The sequence below is a fragment of the Polyodon spathula genome, chromosome 2, assembly GCF_017654505.1.
Source record: "Polyodon spathula isolate WHYD16114869_AA chromosome 2, ASM1765450v1, whole genome shotgun sequence".
NCBI lineage: Eukaryota > Metazoa > Chordata > Actinopteri > Acipenseriformes > Polyodontidae > Polyodon > Polyodon spathula.
In genome coordinates this window covers 53,769,992-53,787,264 of record NC_054535.1, presented here as the reverse complement: position 1 = coordinate 53,787,264, position 17,273 = coordinate 53,769,992, and the positions used below count along the sequence as shown (strand labels likewise).

The window sequence follows — 17,273 nt, the reverse complement described above, 5'->3', positions numbered from 1 at the left end:
ACTGGGATATAGATGCCGTCTCCAGAGATGCTTCTGACATCCTGGAAGGGGACAGTGTAGAGGCTGAGGTAGCCTCCCACCACTCAGACCAGGACGCTGAGCCCGAGCCGATGGACACTGACGACCCTATGTGGTTTGTGGTTGACAGAGCAACCCGCCACTTGGGTATTGATTGGCCCCAGACAGAGCTTCCATGGCGATCTCTGTTTGAGTCTCCTTCGGCCCAGTCCCGTCAGTCCAGGATGCTCCCAGCATTCCCGGACTTTGTTAAAGAGGTGCAGTCTACTTGGGGGGCTCCGGCCTCTGCTCCTGAGACGTCTCGCAAGGCTTTGGCCTTTACTATGCAGGGGGCCAGCAAGGCTGGCCTAGCGTCCTTTCCACCGGTGGACGCTACGTTCGCCGCGTTGGTGAAAACGCCGACACTGTCTGGGCTTATTAAGGAACCAGCGTGTCCTAATAAACAGTACAGGACCACAGAGATACACCTAAAGAAAGGGTATTCTGTGGCTACGGAGGCAGTCAGACTGTCTAACGTAGCCAGTCTACTGACAGTCTGCCAGGCGGTACTAATTAGAGACCTTCCAGAGCGCCCTTCTGAGGCCCTCAGAAGCGAGCTAGACACGGTCAGCCAGCTGCTGGTAAGGTTAGCCCAGCTCAACGCGCGGGCTCAGGGCAGGAGCATTGCTTCAATGGTGGTGGTCAGAAGACAGCTCTGGCTCTCACAGGCGAGAGTGCAGGAGCCTGACAAGGCCCCCTTGCTGGACGCTCCAATCACTCCAGGACAGAGATGCTACAACGCTCCATCAAAGCACGAGAGGCGTCACAGCAAATGGCCAAGATGTGGCCAAGCAAACGGTTCCAGCCGAAGCGGGCCCAGGGACAGCCCTGGCACAAGGCACTCCCAACAACAGCAGACGCAACCACGGGGTGGTAAGACCCCCCCCGTGGGCACAGCCGCGCTTGACCTCTCTGCGCGAAGTTCACCTACCGGGCACAGTCAATTACGCAGCGGACCTCCTATCTAGAGGAGGCCCTCTTGCAGGAGAATGGCGTCCCCACCCTCAGGTGGTAGAGCGCATCTGGGAATGGTTAGGCAGAGTGCAGGTAGATCTTTTCGCTTCGCGAGAGACCACGCACTGCCCCCTATGGTTCTCGGTGAGGGATCCCGACAGCCCCCTAGGAGTCGACGCACTGGCTCACGATTGGCCGCCAGTCCTCCTATATGCTTTTCCACCAACTCCGATGATCCCCACCTTCTTAGAGAAGGTCAGGGTAGAGCGAGCGACAGTGATTTTGATCACTCCTCGGTGGCCTCGGAGAGTATGGTTCCCGAGTGTGGTGCAGTTACTGTATGGTCAACAGCGGGAGCTTCCCCTGCAAGCAGACCTATTGTCCCAGGCCAAAGGTCGGCTTTGGTACCCGAGCCCCAAGCTCATGCAGCTATGGGCTTGACCCCTGAGCGGGAGCGCCTCTCAGCCTTAGGGCTTTCGTGCCAGAGCGCCCTCTGCCAGGTCGCAGTACACGTATAAATGGCAGTTGTTCCAAGATTGGTGTCTGGCTGGGGGCCCTAACCCAATATCTTGTCCTATGGCAGTAATATTACAGTTTCTGCAGAAACTGTTAGATGAAGGGAAATCTCCCTCTACGCTTAAAGTGTATTTAGCCACCATATCAGCCTGCCATGTACGCACTGACAGATTATCACCAGGTTGCCATTTTTTCGCATCTCAGTTCCTTAAAGGCGCAAGACACTTGCAACCTCCAAGAGTGACCAACTTACCGTCATGGAGCCTTGACGTGGTGCTAGAAGCCCTGGCCAAGGCATCGTTTGAGCTTCTCCACTCAGTGGATATGAAGCTCATGTCTATAAAAAACGTGTTTTTGCTGTCGGTAGCGTCAGCAAAACGCGTCAATGAATTATATGCACTGTCAGTGCACCCTTCATGTATCCGCTTCTAAGACGGTTCTAAGGTCTCCATGCATACATCCAGCCTTTCTGCCAAAGGTTATATCTCCGTTCCATATGAACCAACCGGTCGAGTTGATGGCGTTCCATCCTCCTCCCTTTTCCTCTCCAGAGGAACAACGGTTACACATGCTCTGCCCTGTGCGGGCATTGAGGTGTTATATTGACCGTACAAAGACCGTGAGGCAAACAGAACAACTGTTCATATGCCATGGTTCTAAGAAGTTGGGTCAGCCGTTGTCAAAACAATGCCTTTCCCACTGCATAGTGGATGCTATTACATTAGCTATGAGTCTGCAGGCCTTCCACCGCCAGGGCAGTTGAAGGCACATTCCACTAGGGGTATGGCAACGTCCTGGGCCCTCTTTAGAGGGGTGAAAGTGTCTGATATTTGCACGGCAGCCAGTTGGGCTACACCGCATATCTTTATGAGGTTTTACAGATTAAACATGCTGGATTCCTCTGCTCCATTGTTTGGAGCATCTGTACTACACTCTGTGGCACCTCAGGATGCAAATGTAGTGTCTGATACCCCACCTTGGGACAGGTGTCATTGCCAGCATAGACACTGAGGTGCAGCTCCACATATACCTAGATGTATTGCCTACACAATTGCATTATGACGTAAGTCTGTCCTACTGCTGTGAATCCTCCCTCGCGACAGCTTGAGTACACTGTTCCCATACGTTAATGGTTATTTTCGAATTGAAAGGGAATGATAGGTTGCGGATGCAACCCTGGTTCCCTGAAAGAGAAAATAACCATTAACCCGTGAGGTCGCTCCGGAAGCCTTCTCTGCACGAAGAGCAAAAGAGGAAGAGAGTCTCTGCGCGCTGCGTATAGTAAGCTCCCAGGGGGGCGGGCTTACACGGCAGCTCGCACAAAGGCCTATCGGCAGCTTTGCTATAAAGCTCAGCCAATCCCTACTGCCTGACGGCAATGTCCCATACGTTAATGGTTATTTTCTCTTTCAGGGAACCGGGGTTGCATCCGCAACCTATCGATAGCAGGTGTTACACTGTTAATAGACTACTTTGGTGTTGTTTACTAACAACATCCATGTGACAAATTTTAACAAGCAGTACACAACAAACTGAAATGGAAAACCTTGAGAAAAAATAGGTCATTTGTGGTTTATTTATGAGCACAAAAATGAAGAGAGGGAGAAGGTGTTGGGTTTCAAAGATTTTAAAAAAGGCTTGCTATAAGCAAGTTGTCCAGGTAATAGGAAACATTTTTGAAGGGTTTCCCTGGATAAATGATACAGATATAATATACATTGTGACCTGTATTGACAAGTTTAATTTAGAATTGCTAGAAGTTGTTTTTCGGTCACAGCTATACCATTGGCATTAGTATTTTTTAATTTGTAGTTTTCGTGTTTTGTTCTTCTCCAGTTTGAAGATAAAGTAATTATGATTTATAGCATTTTTTACCAAAAAGTATTGTGTACTACTAAGGCTCATTGGCATGTCTGGAAAACATGTTTACTGTTTCTACTTCTCATGAGAATGACAATGAATCCTGACCCTTTAATGAGGTAATAACAAAAGACCAAATATAAGAGAAGAACAAATAGCAAGACCCCAGTGGAAATAATTGAGCTTGACAAGCACAATCCTTCAAGGATAATACATTCTCCAGTGTTATGCATTCCTTAGGCATAAAACAAACAAACATGATAACTAAAGAATAGTTGCTTCTCAGAAGGTGTTATTGTACTTATTTATAGAACCTAAGATAATCTGCAGAGATGCGTCATGGTTTCAGGGATAAGAACATAAGAAAGTTTACAAACGAGAGGAGGCCATTCGGCCCATCTTGCTCGTTTGGTTGTTAGTAGCTTATTGATCCCAAAATCTCATCAAGCAGCTTCTTGAAGGATCCCAGGGTGTCAGCTTCAACAACATTACTGGGGAGTTGATTCCAGACCCTCACTTTTCTCTGTGTAAAAAAGTGCCTCCTATTTTCTGTTCTGAATGCCCCTTTGTCTAAACTCCATTTGTGACCCCTGGTCCTTGTTTCTTTTTTCAGGCTGAAAAAGTCCCTTGGGTCGACACTGTCAATACCTTTTAGAATTTTGAATGCTTGAATTAGGTTGTCACGTAGTCTTCTTTGTTCAAGACTGAACAGATTCAATTCTTTTAGCCTGTCTGCATATGACATGCCTTTTAAGCCCGGAATAATTCTGGTCGCTCTTCTTTGCACTCTTTCTAGAGCAGCAATATCTTTTTTATAGCGAGGTGACCAGAACTGCACACAATATTCAAGATGAGGTCTTACTAGTGCATTGTACAGTTTTAACATTACTTCCCTTGATTTAAATTCAACACTTTTCACAATGTATCCGAGCATCTTGTTAGCCTTTTTTATAGCTTCCCCACATTGTCTAGATAAAGACATTTCTGAATCAAGAAAAACTCCTAGGTCTTTTTCATAGATTCCATCTCCAATTTCAGTATCTCCCATATGATATTTATAATGTACATTTTTATTTCCTGCGTGCATTACCTTACACTTTTCTCTATTAAATGTCATTTACCATGTGTCTGCCCAGTTCTGAATCTTGTCTAGATCATTTTGAATGACCTTTGCTGCTGCAACAGTGTTTTCCACTCCTCCTACTTTTGTGTCGTCTGCAAATTTAACAAGTTTGCTTCCTATACCAGAATCTAAATCATTAATGTAGATTAGGAATAGCAGAGGACCTAATACTGATCCCTGTGGTACACTGCTGGTTACCACACTCCATTCTGAGGTTTTTCCTCTAATCAGTACTTTCTGTTTTCTACGTTAACCACTCTATAATCCATGTACATGTGTTTCCTTGAATCCCAGCTGCGTTCAGTTTGACATGACATGTTTCAGATAAGATACAGATTTTAAATACAGATGTAAAGGGAATTTATTTAAATTTAGTATCCATGTGACACTGCAAAACTAATAGCTTATAACAGCAGGGATGAATTATACACCTTAAGTTAGTTGTCCTTGTTTTTCAGGTTTTACCATAGTAAGCTGACTTTTGGGAAACAATCAGTGAACAAAAAAAAAACAAAAACAAGGTTTCATTGAAACTATTTTCTTACTGAATGATTCAATGTTTAGGCATTTATGTATGTAACCATAAGTGCATACTGTACAGTAGTGTTAACTGGCAAGTGTCTACATTAAACTATCAAAGCAAGACACCCATTAGTTTACATGCCTTGCTGGTGGACAATACATCACAAGCTAATGTGCAGGATTTTCAAGAAACACTGTTATTGTATCGAACTTGTGTATAGTAACAAGAGCTTTAGTGGCAAGTGATTTTCAAACGAAATGTGTTAATTAAATCAATCCGTTAATGCTTTGAAATTGAGTCGATGGGGTAGTTAATAAACACATTTCTTGTTAAAAAGTTTAATTGTCGAAGGTCACATACATTGCTTACCTCTCTCAACGACTAAATAAGGGGAGCCTGAAACTAATAGCGTACAGGGAGATCAAGATGGCACTCCGTGAGGGTGGAGCAGCAGCTAAATGAAAATTAAATAAAATATAAAGTGAATATTTCTACTTTAGATATTAACATAAACTTGAAAATTGTGCAGTTTTAACAATGTACATTTCTTAGATGTACTTCACATATAATTAAGTGATTTATGTTATGCCTGACATGTGCTAAAAATCAGACAGCACAGATTTTATCTGTATATATAAATATAATATATATATTATTATATCTATATATATATATTATATATATATATATGGATGGAAAGAGGGTAAGCTAGCTATCTGTCTATAGTGGTTGTAATTTATTTTCTGTTGAATTTATCTACTTCTGTAGGCTATAAATAAATGTAGGCATAAAGTGTAATTTATGTTTGTAGTTATTCTAGTTACTTTTTTGGGGCCACACAGTACAAGTTACCTTAATTGTAAATAAAAAATGTGATTTGGTATAATGGTAACACTACGTTAATAATAAATTAATAATAATTATAGCAGCAGTTTAAGTATTCTGTAAATATTTAGTCTAATAGTTAAAAAGTACAAAGTGGTGTGGTCGGGTCTTGTTTTCAAAAAATATCAGCATGGACATTATATACAAACCAATGAAATACCATGTGGGTATGTATGTAGGGGTGTGTGTGTGTGTGTGTGTGTGTGTGTGTGTGTGTGTGTGTGTGTGTGTGTGTGTGTGTGTGTGTGTGTGTGTGTGTGTGTGTGTGTGTTTAATAGAGAGGGAGATTACATGCATGTCTCCAGTCATATGTGGTTTTCACGATCATGTTGTCTTAAGTTCTAGCCAAAATTGTAGATATTTATTACTGCCACAGCCTTATCTTTTTGCTTATTGATTCACCCCATTGCCACTGTACTTTATGCATCCATGCATGCCTTCCTGTGGTGTCATTGGACAGCTGTGGTGTAGTCCGAAATCCAAATGTACCGCAACGCCAACAAAACATAGATTTCTTAAACAAAAATGATACCAATTCACATTTTATTTGTTCATTGAGCATGCAACCTTTATAGGCTACATCCTTAGTCAATGCTGCTAGATTGGCAGTTTTCCAGCCAAATTTGTATTGTTTTTAAATTTCATGATGTGTCATCTCCTGATTGGTTAACTAGTCTATCCTGCCTCTATAAAACACTCCCATTTCTCGCAATCTCTGTCTTTTGAGCTGTTTGTTTGCTGTCGATTCCTTGTGACTACTCTTGTTTCGTACCTGGTTTGACCATTTTGCTTATCGCTTTTTCTCCTTGGATTATCCGTACTCATTTTTGATGACAACTTCTCCTTAGGAACTACTTTTGCTTACAGACTTTCTACTCCTCTTTCATATTATTCCTTTGTATTGTTTGCCTTGGAAATTGACTCATTAGCTGGTGCTTCCTGATGTGGATAACTGCCCTTCTCCTTCCCTGATGCCTTCACATCAAACCCGCATCCCAAAGCAGCAGCATCACCCTCGACACCACATGCTCCCCATAGGTCACCGTTCTCAATTGCTGCTTCTATGCCAGCCACCCATGAGGAGATATTTGAGAACATAAAAGGGTACCTTCAGCCACTGGTAGAAGCGGTATCAGATATAAAAGCAAGGATTGACGTGATCAAGGGATGGCCAGTTGCAGCTGCAGTCCCAGAACCCCCAAGAAGCCTCCCGCAACCAGATCCAGAAGCCGCTACCCACTTCAACCAGACTTCAGCATCTACCTCCTCTCAGCCATCTTCAGCTATCCACCGCTACAATGTGTCCCCCCCTCAAATCAGATGACAGATCATCGAGGGTAAGGATGTAAATTTAGTTTCTATATTAATTACGTTCGGAGACCAGCGAGTGGTCGATTGCCTCTCTTGCTAAAGAACTTACCGTAACAATTGACGAATGAGTAATAGCTTTCTTGATTTTCAGGATATATTATTTTCAGCCTATCCAAACCGCCATCAGGAATTAGACCAGTATCTGCTGTATCTCACAGAACTGGCAGTCAGGTATGGGGGCGATGTTCTACAAATATCATAAGTGCTTTTCAGCCAAAGCAGTATCAATTCTCGAAATTGACAACATTAGAACCAGACGTGGACTTGCTCAACAGGATCTTCAGCAGATTCAGAGCTAATGCCTGCGGAGTCTGCTGCTCTACTGTGCACTTAATAACGCTTTCCTCAAAAGCTTCTTATTCTTCAAGGCATTATCAGGCACACTCATCTTCACCTAGACATAGAGTCGTTTCAATAAACCCAATTCATGCTTCAGTCCCTCCCATCATTATCAACCTCTAAGATAAAGATGGAAGAGTCATATCAATCAAACAACCTGCCTATCTAAGTATTGCAGGAACCTGCATGTCTGAAGCAGCGATGCACATTCACATACAACCTGCCCAGTCACCAAGAAATTATTTTATATATTAATATGTTTCAGACCTCGACCTGTCCATCAAAAGGGCAGTAACAGCAGGACCAAGGTCCACAGTACAAGCATTGCTTACAGTATCAACTCCAGTCAACATCCCAGCCCTGACAGAGGCCCTATACAATCACAATGACCGCATCTTCGCCAAATATGTAATCAACGGCCTCCAATTTGGCTTTTCTACTGGTCTTACCCAACTACCATCAGCGTCCTTCAAGTGCAAGAATGTGCATACTACAACATCTGAACCACAGGTTGTCAACTCACTAATTCAAGCTAAAGTGGATAAAGGATTTAAGGTTGGCCCGTTCACTACACCACATTTCTCAAACTATAGGATTAATCTGAAGGGGTAGCTACACGTAGCTATTCAGGGAAGAAAAGACTGATCATTGATTTATCCGCACCTTGGGGTAGTCCTATCAATTCAATGATTCCATACGATCAATTTTGCCTGCACTACATTACCCTAACTGACACCATCAAGGCTATCAAGATGGCAGCAAAGGCAGACATTTCAGATGCTTTTAAAGTCATGCCCATTCACCCTTACTTCTATCACCTGTACGGCGTGCAGTGGAAAGGACTGTACTATTTTGCCTTGCAATTCAGAAGCATTATGCTGGATACTGCTCAATACCAACAGAGTACTGTTTTTGCTTCACTTGTTGGATGACTTCCTTATAACTTATAACTAAAGCAGGTCTGCCAAAGCAATTTTTTACTCCTCACTCCTTTAGAATTGGAGTGCAACTTCAAAGCAGGACTAAATCAACATATTATTTAAACTCTAGGTCGCTGGACTTCATCAGCAGTTGAGACGTACATTCAAACGTCAGCATCAGACATTATTTCGACCTAACAATCCCTAGCTAGCTTGCCCGGAGTAGGGGCACCCTCTCCGCCAGGACTACCAGAGGTTTCCACCTTAAAAAAGTAAAAAGGTGTTTTTTCCTCTCTGCTGCGCGGATGGCTTTCTTCTAGGTTGTCTTACTAATCTTGCTATGTCCTGTTTGTCGCCTATTCTGTAGTGTTGTGCAGGGTGCAGTCTTCTTTCCCCTCACACGTGTGGGACTTTCTAGCCAGTGCCAGGGGTCCATTCTTTGGGGAGGGATATTGATCACTTCCCCTAGCTTCTCAGACATCCGCCATTGAAGCTCTCTAGCTAGCGGGACCACCGGCCACAATCATCTTACCTTTTGCATTATGTGCGCTTTTCTGCTACATTTCTATCTATACTGGACCTTTAGTTCCTCTATCTCTCAAACTTTGTAATTATACTAACATCTGTTTCCTTAGAGCCCACTTTAAGTGCCATTGCTGCGTAATCATATGGGCCTCTGTGACAGGGCGAGGCGCCCTGCACATGAAAAGGGGGCAGGGCAAAGCCCTGCCATAAATGTATTTGTTTAGTTTAGTTTTGTTATTTAAAAACAATGGGGTACCTGTTGTGGGAAATTTAATTACTTTAAATTTAAAAGGAAGTTGATGTGGAAGTAAATAAGGCAATTACTTCACAGAGTAATTTTAAAAGGTTCTTTATTATTTCACACACACACACACTCACACACGCAGTTACATACACAGATGCTATACTGCGAATAACGATATCCCTAACGGGACACAACCCAACAAGGTTACATACAAAGATTATATTAATCACAGATCAATACAATCCATGAGACCCAACTGAACTAATTCTTACCCTTCCAAGCGGATCGGGAGAGCCCTTCGGCCCTGGTAAGAGAAAGCCGCTGTCTCCAAGAAATTACCGAGCAGGACTGCGTGCTAATCCTCACGGCTGACTCTCATCAGAGCAGAGGAGAACCCCGTCCTTTATAACTTACCAAGTTAGGCTTTTGCATGCGAGAGAGTAATTGGCCAGATCACTCCCTCGAGGCTCGGCCCTCTGAATAAACTTTTCCTTTCCCTTGAACATTCTAACCAAAACAAGTTATATAAACGTGACAAAAACAAGTTATATAAGATATGGGGTTATTATAGGGCAAGGGCAAAGATGAACTCGAACGCATTTCTAGAACTTTCTAGAACACACTTTTTTTTTTTATGACAGTACCCCTCCACCCCTGTGCAGTTTATTATTTTGTATTATGATTTATTTATTGTATTTGGTATTTATAAGTGACGGCGAAAGCCGTACGTTTTGTTGTTGTTTTATTAAATATGATGGCGAGAAGCCGTAGACCAAATTTCTGTCAGCTTTTCAAACTGTTTCTCCCACTATCTATATTTCCACAGTGAAAAACTGGGCCTTTTTTCACTTCATTGAAGCCGTAGCAACTCTGAAGCTGTAAAAATAACACTATATAATAATACAATAATAGTTAAAAAATTAAACATCGGGTGAATTTTATTGCAGATCATAACAACTCATTGTTTTCTTTATATTGTCATATAATCAATGCATGTTAAATGTACAAAAAGCCAGGTGTATTGTATTGGAAACAAAAGAGAGAGTAGCTTAAAATGTTATTCCTGATGAAGAGACTGGTATAGCCTGGAAACATTAAAATTAAAGTCACCTACACTTGCCATGTTTGCCATTAATATGTTGGCTTTGCCACACACTACTGCAGAATTAGAACAATCTTTTTCTCAGATGAACCTGTAAAAACAGACGTAAGAAATCAGTTGTCTACATATATTCGGAATGGAGTTTTGACCAAGACTGCTGCTAAAAACTGTATCAGCTGCAGACCAACAAAGCAAATGATAGTCTGCAAATGTGTCCGTGTGTGACCAAAAGAAGTAAATACCTAAAGAAATGTAAGTACACAAAACTAGCCTATTTAATAAATGTATTTTATTATTTCTGATTTTTTTTTTAAAATGATGTTAGTAAATAAAAAATACAATGTCAGTAAAAAAAAGGCCACTGAACATCTGTATGTCAGTAAAAACAAAATTGGCAACCTTGATTTGACTACACGCCAATGTAAAGATATGTTTGTTGAATATAGATTTGTGTGGCTATAGGGAACCTACAGTTAGGGGACAAAAGTTTGAGCACCCCCATATATAGATGTATCATGTTTTTTTTTTGTTTTTTTTTAATTGGATAACAATCAACATATGCTGTTCAAACTGTTGTATTTCTGTTCAGCAAATTGGAAAGGTGATTATCATGCTCCGCTATAGGATTTGACCTAGGCTTCAGATTTTTCAGAATTTATTTTAAAATGTATTTAGTACACCAGGCCTTCAATTATTTCTGTCAGATTCGATCAGTTACTCAGTTCAGAGCAGCGCTTGAAACTCAGACATGACAGATGGTTTTGTTTCATACATCTCTTGATACTCTTAAACAATCTGCAACAAGATTAAAGATACTATAGTTAGTCCCCCAGGGTCTCACCTGGTAGAAGTGGAGACGCATGGTGTGCAGGTTTAGTCATACAGTGCAGGTTCGCGTTCAGACTGTGCGAAGTAGCTGGTCTAATTGGACCAAGTGCTCACATGAGTTTGGGAGGTAAAACCGGCAAGGACTGTTTATCCTCAACGCTCTACAGTGAACCCTGCTGGCCAGGCTCCCAGTGAGCTCAGAGCGGACACCTACAGGGCTGGCCTTTGTCTTCCAGTGGTCAGTAGCTCGCTAACATACTGCGTGAACAAGGAAGCTGGCTTGGTCGCCCACTGAATCTTTGGGCCTGAGCCATGTGGGGAATTGCTGCAGTGAGGAGAAAAAGTGATTGGGCATTCCAAATTGGGAGAAAGTCAGGAGGAAAGTTATAACTGGACACACTAAAATATATTAAACAAGATACTATAGTTAGCTTTCTTAACAGACTGTTAATGCTCAAAGTACTAGAAAGCATCATGTGTGACCTTTCCACTCTTTACTGTATTCCAGTAGCTTCAGGAATATGTTTACTTTCCAGTACTGTACATACTTATTACCTGAGCATTGAAATAACTTCCCGATTGTAACCCTAAAATCAGAACACTTTTTTTATAAAAGGATATGCGTCTAATAAATACTACATAAAATAAAATGTACTGCTCAGACTCTGGTAATTTCCAAAGTTGGATAACTGACAGTTATTATACAGGTCCAATGTATAACTGTATAAGGACCTTTCCCTAGTTCACTGTTTTCAATAATTTAGCATTACAACATTTAAATATGTTGGAATCACATTGTCATTTCAACATTTGCAGCATTTGTCCACTTCACATCACAGGCCTGCACATTATGTAAAAGAAAACATGGTCTACTCAATTTTACTGCTATCTACTACATTAGAACTGAAACATATTTGTATATCTACAATGGTTGACAAACTGGCTTATCATGTTCTCATTCTCCCCCACCTCTCTTTTCTCTTTCTTGGTGCTTCTTTTTCAGGACAGCCCACTGATCTTGCAGTCTGACAGAAACGTGACTGTGAATGCAAGAAATGACCTCGGGCAGCTAACAGGACAACTTACAGTCGGTGAGTTCAATTTTTTGATAGGTGTTTGTTGAAATCTAATTCCCCTGCCTAATGACTGGGTGATCTATTTCCACAAAGGTGCCTTTTTTTCATTATTAATGGAGCTGACACAGCAGCAATTAATGTGGCTTTGTTGAAGCTTTGTGTAACAGTAACTAAGGGGAATAGTTCAATCTATTTTTCTGCCTATGATTAAGTTTTAGCCAATCACAGGCCTGGATTTATATATATATAGCTTGATATACGAAGGTATTTTTATGTAAATATATTATATATATATATTATATATATATAATATAACAGCGCGGGCCGGTTTGGGAAAACTGCAGAGAAATACTGTGGTAAACTTTTATTAGGAAATATATCTGTCAGGGATACATTTGCGGCAGGTGACAGTCTCAGAGTGGCTAGCCTGGTAAAGACACAAAAATGTGATGAACACAGGGAGTCATACAGTAAGGGGAATGTAGGTTCACGTCCTCTCTATGCAATGTTTACAGCCTTAGCTGGAGTTTTCACAGGGTGCAGGTTATGGAGGCAAAATCATATAGGACTGTTTCTCCTTAATGCTGTACAACAGAACATAGCTGGCTAAGTGAGCTCAAGAAGAGACATACAGGGCTCTTCCAGAGGCTGGTACTCGCCAACATATTTTTTATAGTATGAAACTCTAGGAGCACTTGAAACTTGACCAAAAAATTTTAGATGATTAACAATGGCTTTGGGCACTGTTGGATAAACCAAAAAATTGTACCCCAATACTGACCCAATACTTAGCTAATGCAAAACTCTTCTTTCACAATCACCAAATGAAACATTCCCTGTTATCAGCTAATAAAGGTTTAATTTCTTATCATGAATCAGAGACTAACTCAAATATGAAACAGACCAATGCCCAGTCAAGGATCACACAGCAATTTTTAAATAAAACATTGGATAACATTTGTTTCCAGATAAAAAGTAATTTAAAAAAAAAAGAAAAATTATAGTATGGTAGTATTTTGTAAGCTTATATTTTGTCGAAGTCCAGGTTACAGAGTCAAGTCCTCAAAAGAAGGTGGATTCCTTTGAATACATCATGTTTTGTATAAGTAGTGTCTTTGATTTTTTTTTCTTTCATTCCTTTTCTGATTTTGAGAGCTCCTTTATATTGCTTAGTTCCTTTGTTTTCTGGGGTTTTTTCTAACAGTCAGTGTTTGAAAATAGAGGGCATACTATCTAAAGACACTAATGCTACCTAGTAGTTTGCCCAAGAGGTATGACTTCATTGAAACACTTAAAGTCATTCAACGCATTTGTTCTGATAGCAGATAACCCAGAGAATGCAAATTATTATTGACAATTGTTAATTATAATTTGGGAAGGTAAGTGCTTTTTTTTTTTTTTTTTTTTTTTTTTTTTAAACTGTGAAATGCAAATGAAGTATGACCTCTAATGTTCAGATCACATCTATTGGTAATAAGTAGAGACTATGCTAGTGTGTCATGACATTCAGCTAGTTGCTAAGGATTAAATTAGCTGTAGCAACTGGTACTATAACCAGTCCTTGAGAGGGCACTGAGATTTTATTGTTGGCTCTTTTATTCATCTATCTGACATCTCATTAATTCCAGAAAGAACCTGTCATTTTACGTTTCTTAAGGTCATAAAAAAGAAACGTGAATTTGTGCTAATATAATGCACTAACTTCTATGAGGTAATAAAAAGACAGTTGTAAACTAGTCAAACCATTGGTATAATATAGGGGCAAGGTAATTTTATTAAAATAAATCTTGATTTTAACTCATAATAACTACTTATATATATATAATATATATATATATATATATATATATATATATATATATATATACATACATACATATACACACACCGTAATCCCTCGCCAACGGTGCACTTGCCAACCGCGTAATTCATGTATATGTGGTTTTCCTTTTGTATACCAATTTGCCAACCGCGGCATATAGATTTGTGTATAGGCGCTTTTGCACAGAAACATATGACGCATCCATATTTGTTTCCACGCTATCATGTGTATTCTTGTGCGCACCCATCTCGCCAGCATGTCCCGTTACCAGTTCCAGCATCATCTCTCGCTTTGTCTCGTGTACTAGTCATAGTAGTATACGCATGAGGTCTCGTTGCTCCATTTTAATTTATCGTAGTTGTCACCAGTCAACAACACCCTGGTTTTCAACTCTGAGGATTCAAGGTAAATAAAACATTACTTTTTATTATGTTATAATTTTATTACTTTTTACACAATACATTACCCAGTATGTTATAGTGTTTACATTGTTTTTATGTTACTGTGTTTTTCATTTGTGTTTAGTGAAGGAAAATGCAACTTAGATAGGCTTTGCGTAACCACGGCCGTGGAAAACGTAACCCTCTATTTCCCATAAGATTTAGTATTTACCAACTGTGGTTTTGCCAACTGCGGGGGTTTTCAAGAAAGGGATTACTGTGTGTGTGTGTGTGTGTGTGTGTGTGTGTTATATATATATATATATATATATATATATATATATATATATATATATATATATATATACAGTATATACAGTGCCTTGCAAATTCAGACCCCTGACCAATTCTCTCATATTACCAAATTACAAATGGTACATTGAAATTTCGTTCTGTTTGATATTTTATTTTTTAAACACTGAAATTCAGAATCAATTATTGTAAGTTGACATTGGTTTTATGTTGGGAAATATTTTTAAGCAAAATAAAAAACTGAAATATCTTGCTTGTATAAGTATTCAACCCCTGTGCTGTGGAAGCTCCCAGTTTGCACCGATGAAAGAAATTGCCCTAATGAGGACACAATTACCTTACTGTTGGCCTCCACCTGTGAACCATTAAAGTTGCTGTCACATTTTCTGGATAAAAAACCCACTGTTGAAGGATCATTGGTAAGGCTGTGAATCTCAAGGAAAATGAAGACCAAAGAGCATTCTACAGAAGTTAGAGATAAAGTAATACAAATGCATAGATTAGGGAAAGGGTACAAAATAATATCCAAGTGTTTGGATATCCTAATGAGCACAGTTGGATCAATAATCAGGAAGTGGAAGCTGCATCACACCACCCAAGCACTGCCAAGAAAAGGCCGTCTCTCAAAACTCAGCGCTCAAACAAGAAGGAGACTTGTGAAAGAAGCCACACAGAGACCATCAATCACTTTGAAGGAGCTACAGAGTTCAGTGGCTGGGAGTGGAGTAATGGTGCACCAGTCAAAAATATCAAGAGCTCTGCATAACATTGGCCTGTATGGGAGGGTGGCAAGAAAGAAGACGTTACTCAAAAAGTACTATCTGAAAGCACATCTGGAGTTTGCCAGAAAGCATGAGAGTGACCCAGCTGCGATGTGGGAAAAGGTTTTGTGGTCAGATGAGACCAAGATAGAGCTTTTTGGCCAAAACTCAAAGCACTATGTGTGGCGCAAACCTAGCACTGCCCATGCCTCAAGACACACCACCCCTACAGTGAAGTATGGTGGTGGCAGCATCATGCTGTGGGGATGCTTTTCATCAGCAGGGACTGGGCATCTTGTTACAACTGAAGGAAGAATGGAGGGAGCAAAATACAGGAAAATACTGCAAGAGAATCTGCTTCAGTCTGCTAAAAAAACTGAAGCTTGGGAGGAAATTCACCTTTCAGCAGGAGGCCAAAGCAACATTGGAATGGCTCAAGAACAAAAAGGTGAATGTCCTACAGTGGCCCAGTCAAAGTCCTGATCTCAATCCCATTGAGAATCTGTGGCACTATTTGAAAATTGCGGTCCACAAGCGTCGTCCAACCAACCTGAACAACCTGGACCAAATCTGCCAAGAAGAATGGGCCAAAATCACTCCGACACTGTGTGCAAAGCTGGTACATACTTACCCCAAAAGACTTAAAGCTGTTATTGCAGAAAAAGGTGGCTCTACCAGATATTAATGTGTGGGGGTTGAATACTTATGCAAGCAATATATTTCAGTTTTTTATTTTTCTTAAAAATATTTCCCAACATAAAACCAACGTCACCTTACAATAATTGATTTTGAGTTTAAGTGTTTTAAAATAAAATATCGAACAGAACGAAATTTCAATGTACCATTTGTAATTCAGTAATATGAGAGAATTGGTCAGGGGTCTGAATACTTTTGCAAGGCACTATATATATATATATATATATATATATATATATATATATATATATATATATATATATATATATATATATGTTTGTTTAAACCCAGTATGTCATGTTTTATTGATACATATGGCAAAGAGACATCTGTTCAGTGTAAACATCATGAAGTGATGACTGAATGAAGTGATTAATGTAGAAAAGCAACCTTTACCTCCAATGTTGTATCTATTACTGTTAATATCCGGATTCTGCCGAGTCATCGCCCTTGGGGGTGTCGAGTTGGTGTTAAGTCAAAAGTGGGGCAGGGGTGTTGACTCAAGACAGGGGCGAAATAACAAGCAATATTACCGTAATATTTTTTAACATTAGCTAGATACATTACATTTAGAATTAGGCATGTTTAAAATTCAAAAGGCACAGCACACAGTTATGTTAAATAATCAAGAAGTGCAGGTAACATTTATTAAATGGTGAAATACAAAGTAAACAGTTTGCCTGAGAAAAGGGTGCTGTGTAAGTCCACTGTAATGTCATTTTAAATCTTCATAAAACACACATTAACCTTTAAAGCTGAAGTCTATTATAAAAAAAGTAAAAATAAAAATGGATTGTAGCTTAACAGAAAGGGTAATCAGTTGGACTCAGAGTCTGTATTATCGGATCCAAATTGAAAGCTGCTTACAATTTATTCAGTCAATACACAGAGCAAAAACTGTACTGTACAGCTTGTTCTCGGCGCAAGATTTTAAATCTTGATAAAGAGGGTTAACGATTACATTCGTATCCCACTTAAT

General features: G+C 40.2%; 1 protein-coding gene across 1 annotated transcript in view; it reads left to right on the top strand.

The window, feature by feature from the left end:
* LOC121328107 (zeta-sarcoglycan-like) overlaps nt 1-17,273 on the top strand; it is a 154,902-nt gene that overhangs the window by 56,022 nt on the left and 81,607 nt on the right. The window contains exon 4 of the mRNA XM_041272605.1: nt 12,251-12,338. Coding sequence (XP_041128539.1) covers nt 12,251-12,338 — 88 coding nt within the window. The remainder of the gene's footprint in view (nt 1-12,250; nt 12,339-17,273) is intronic.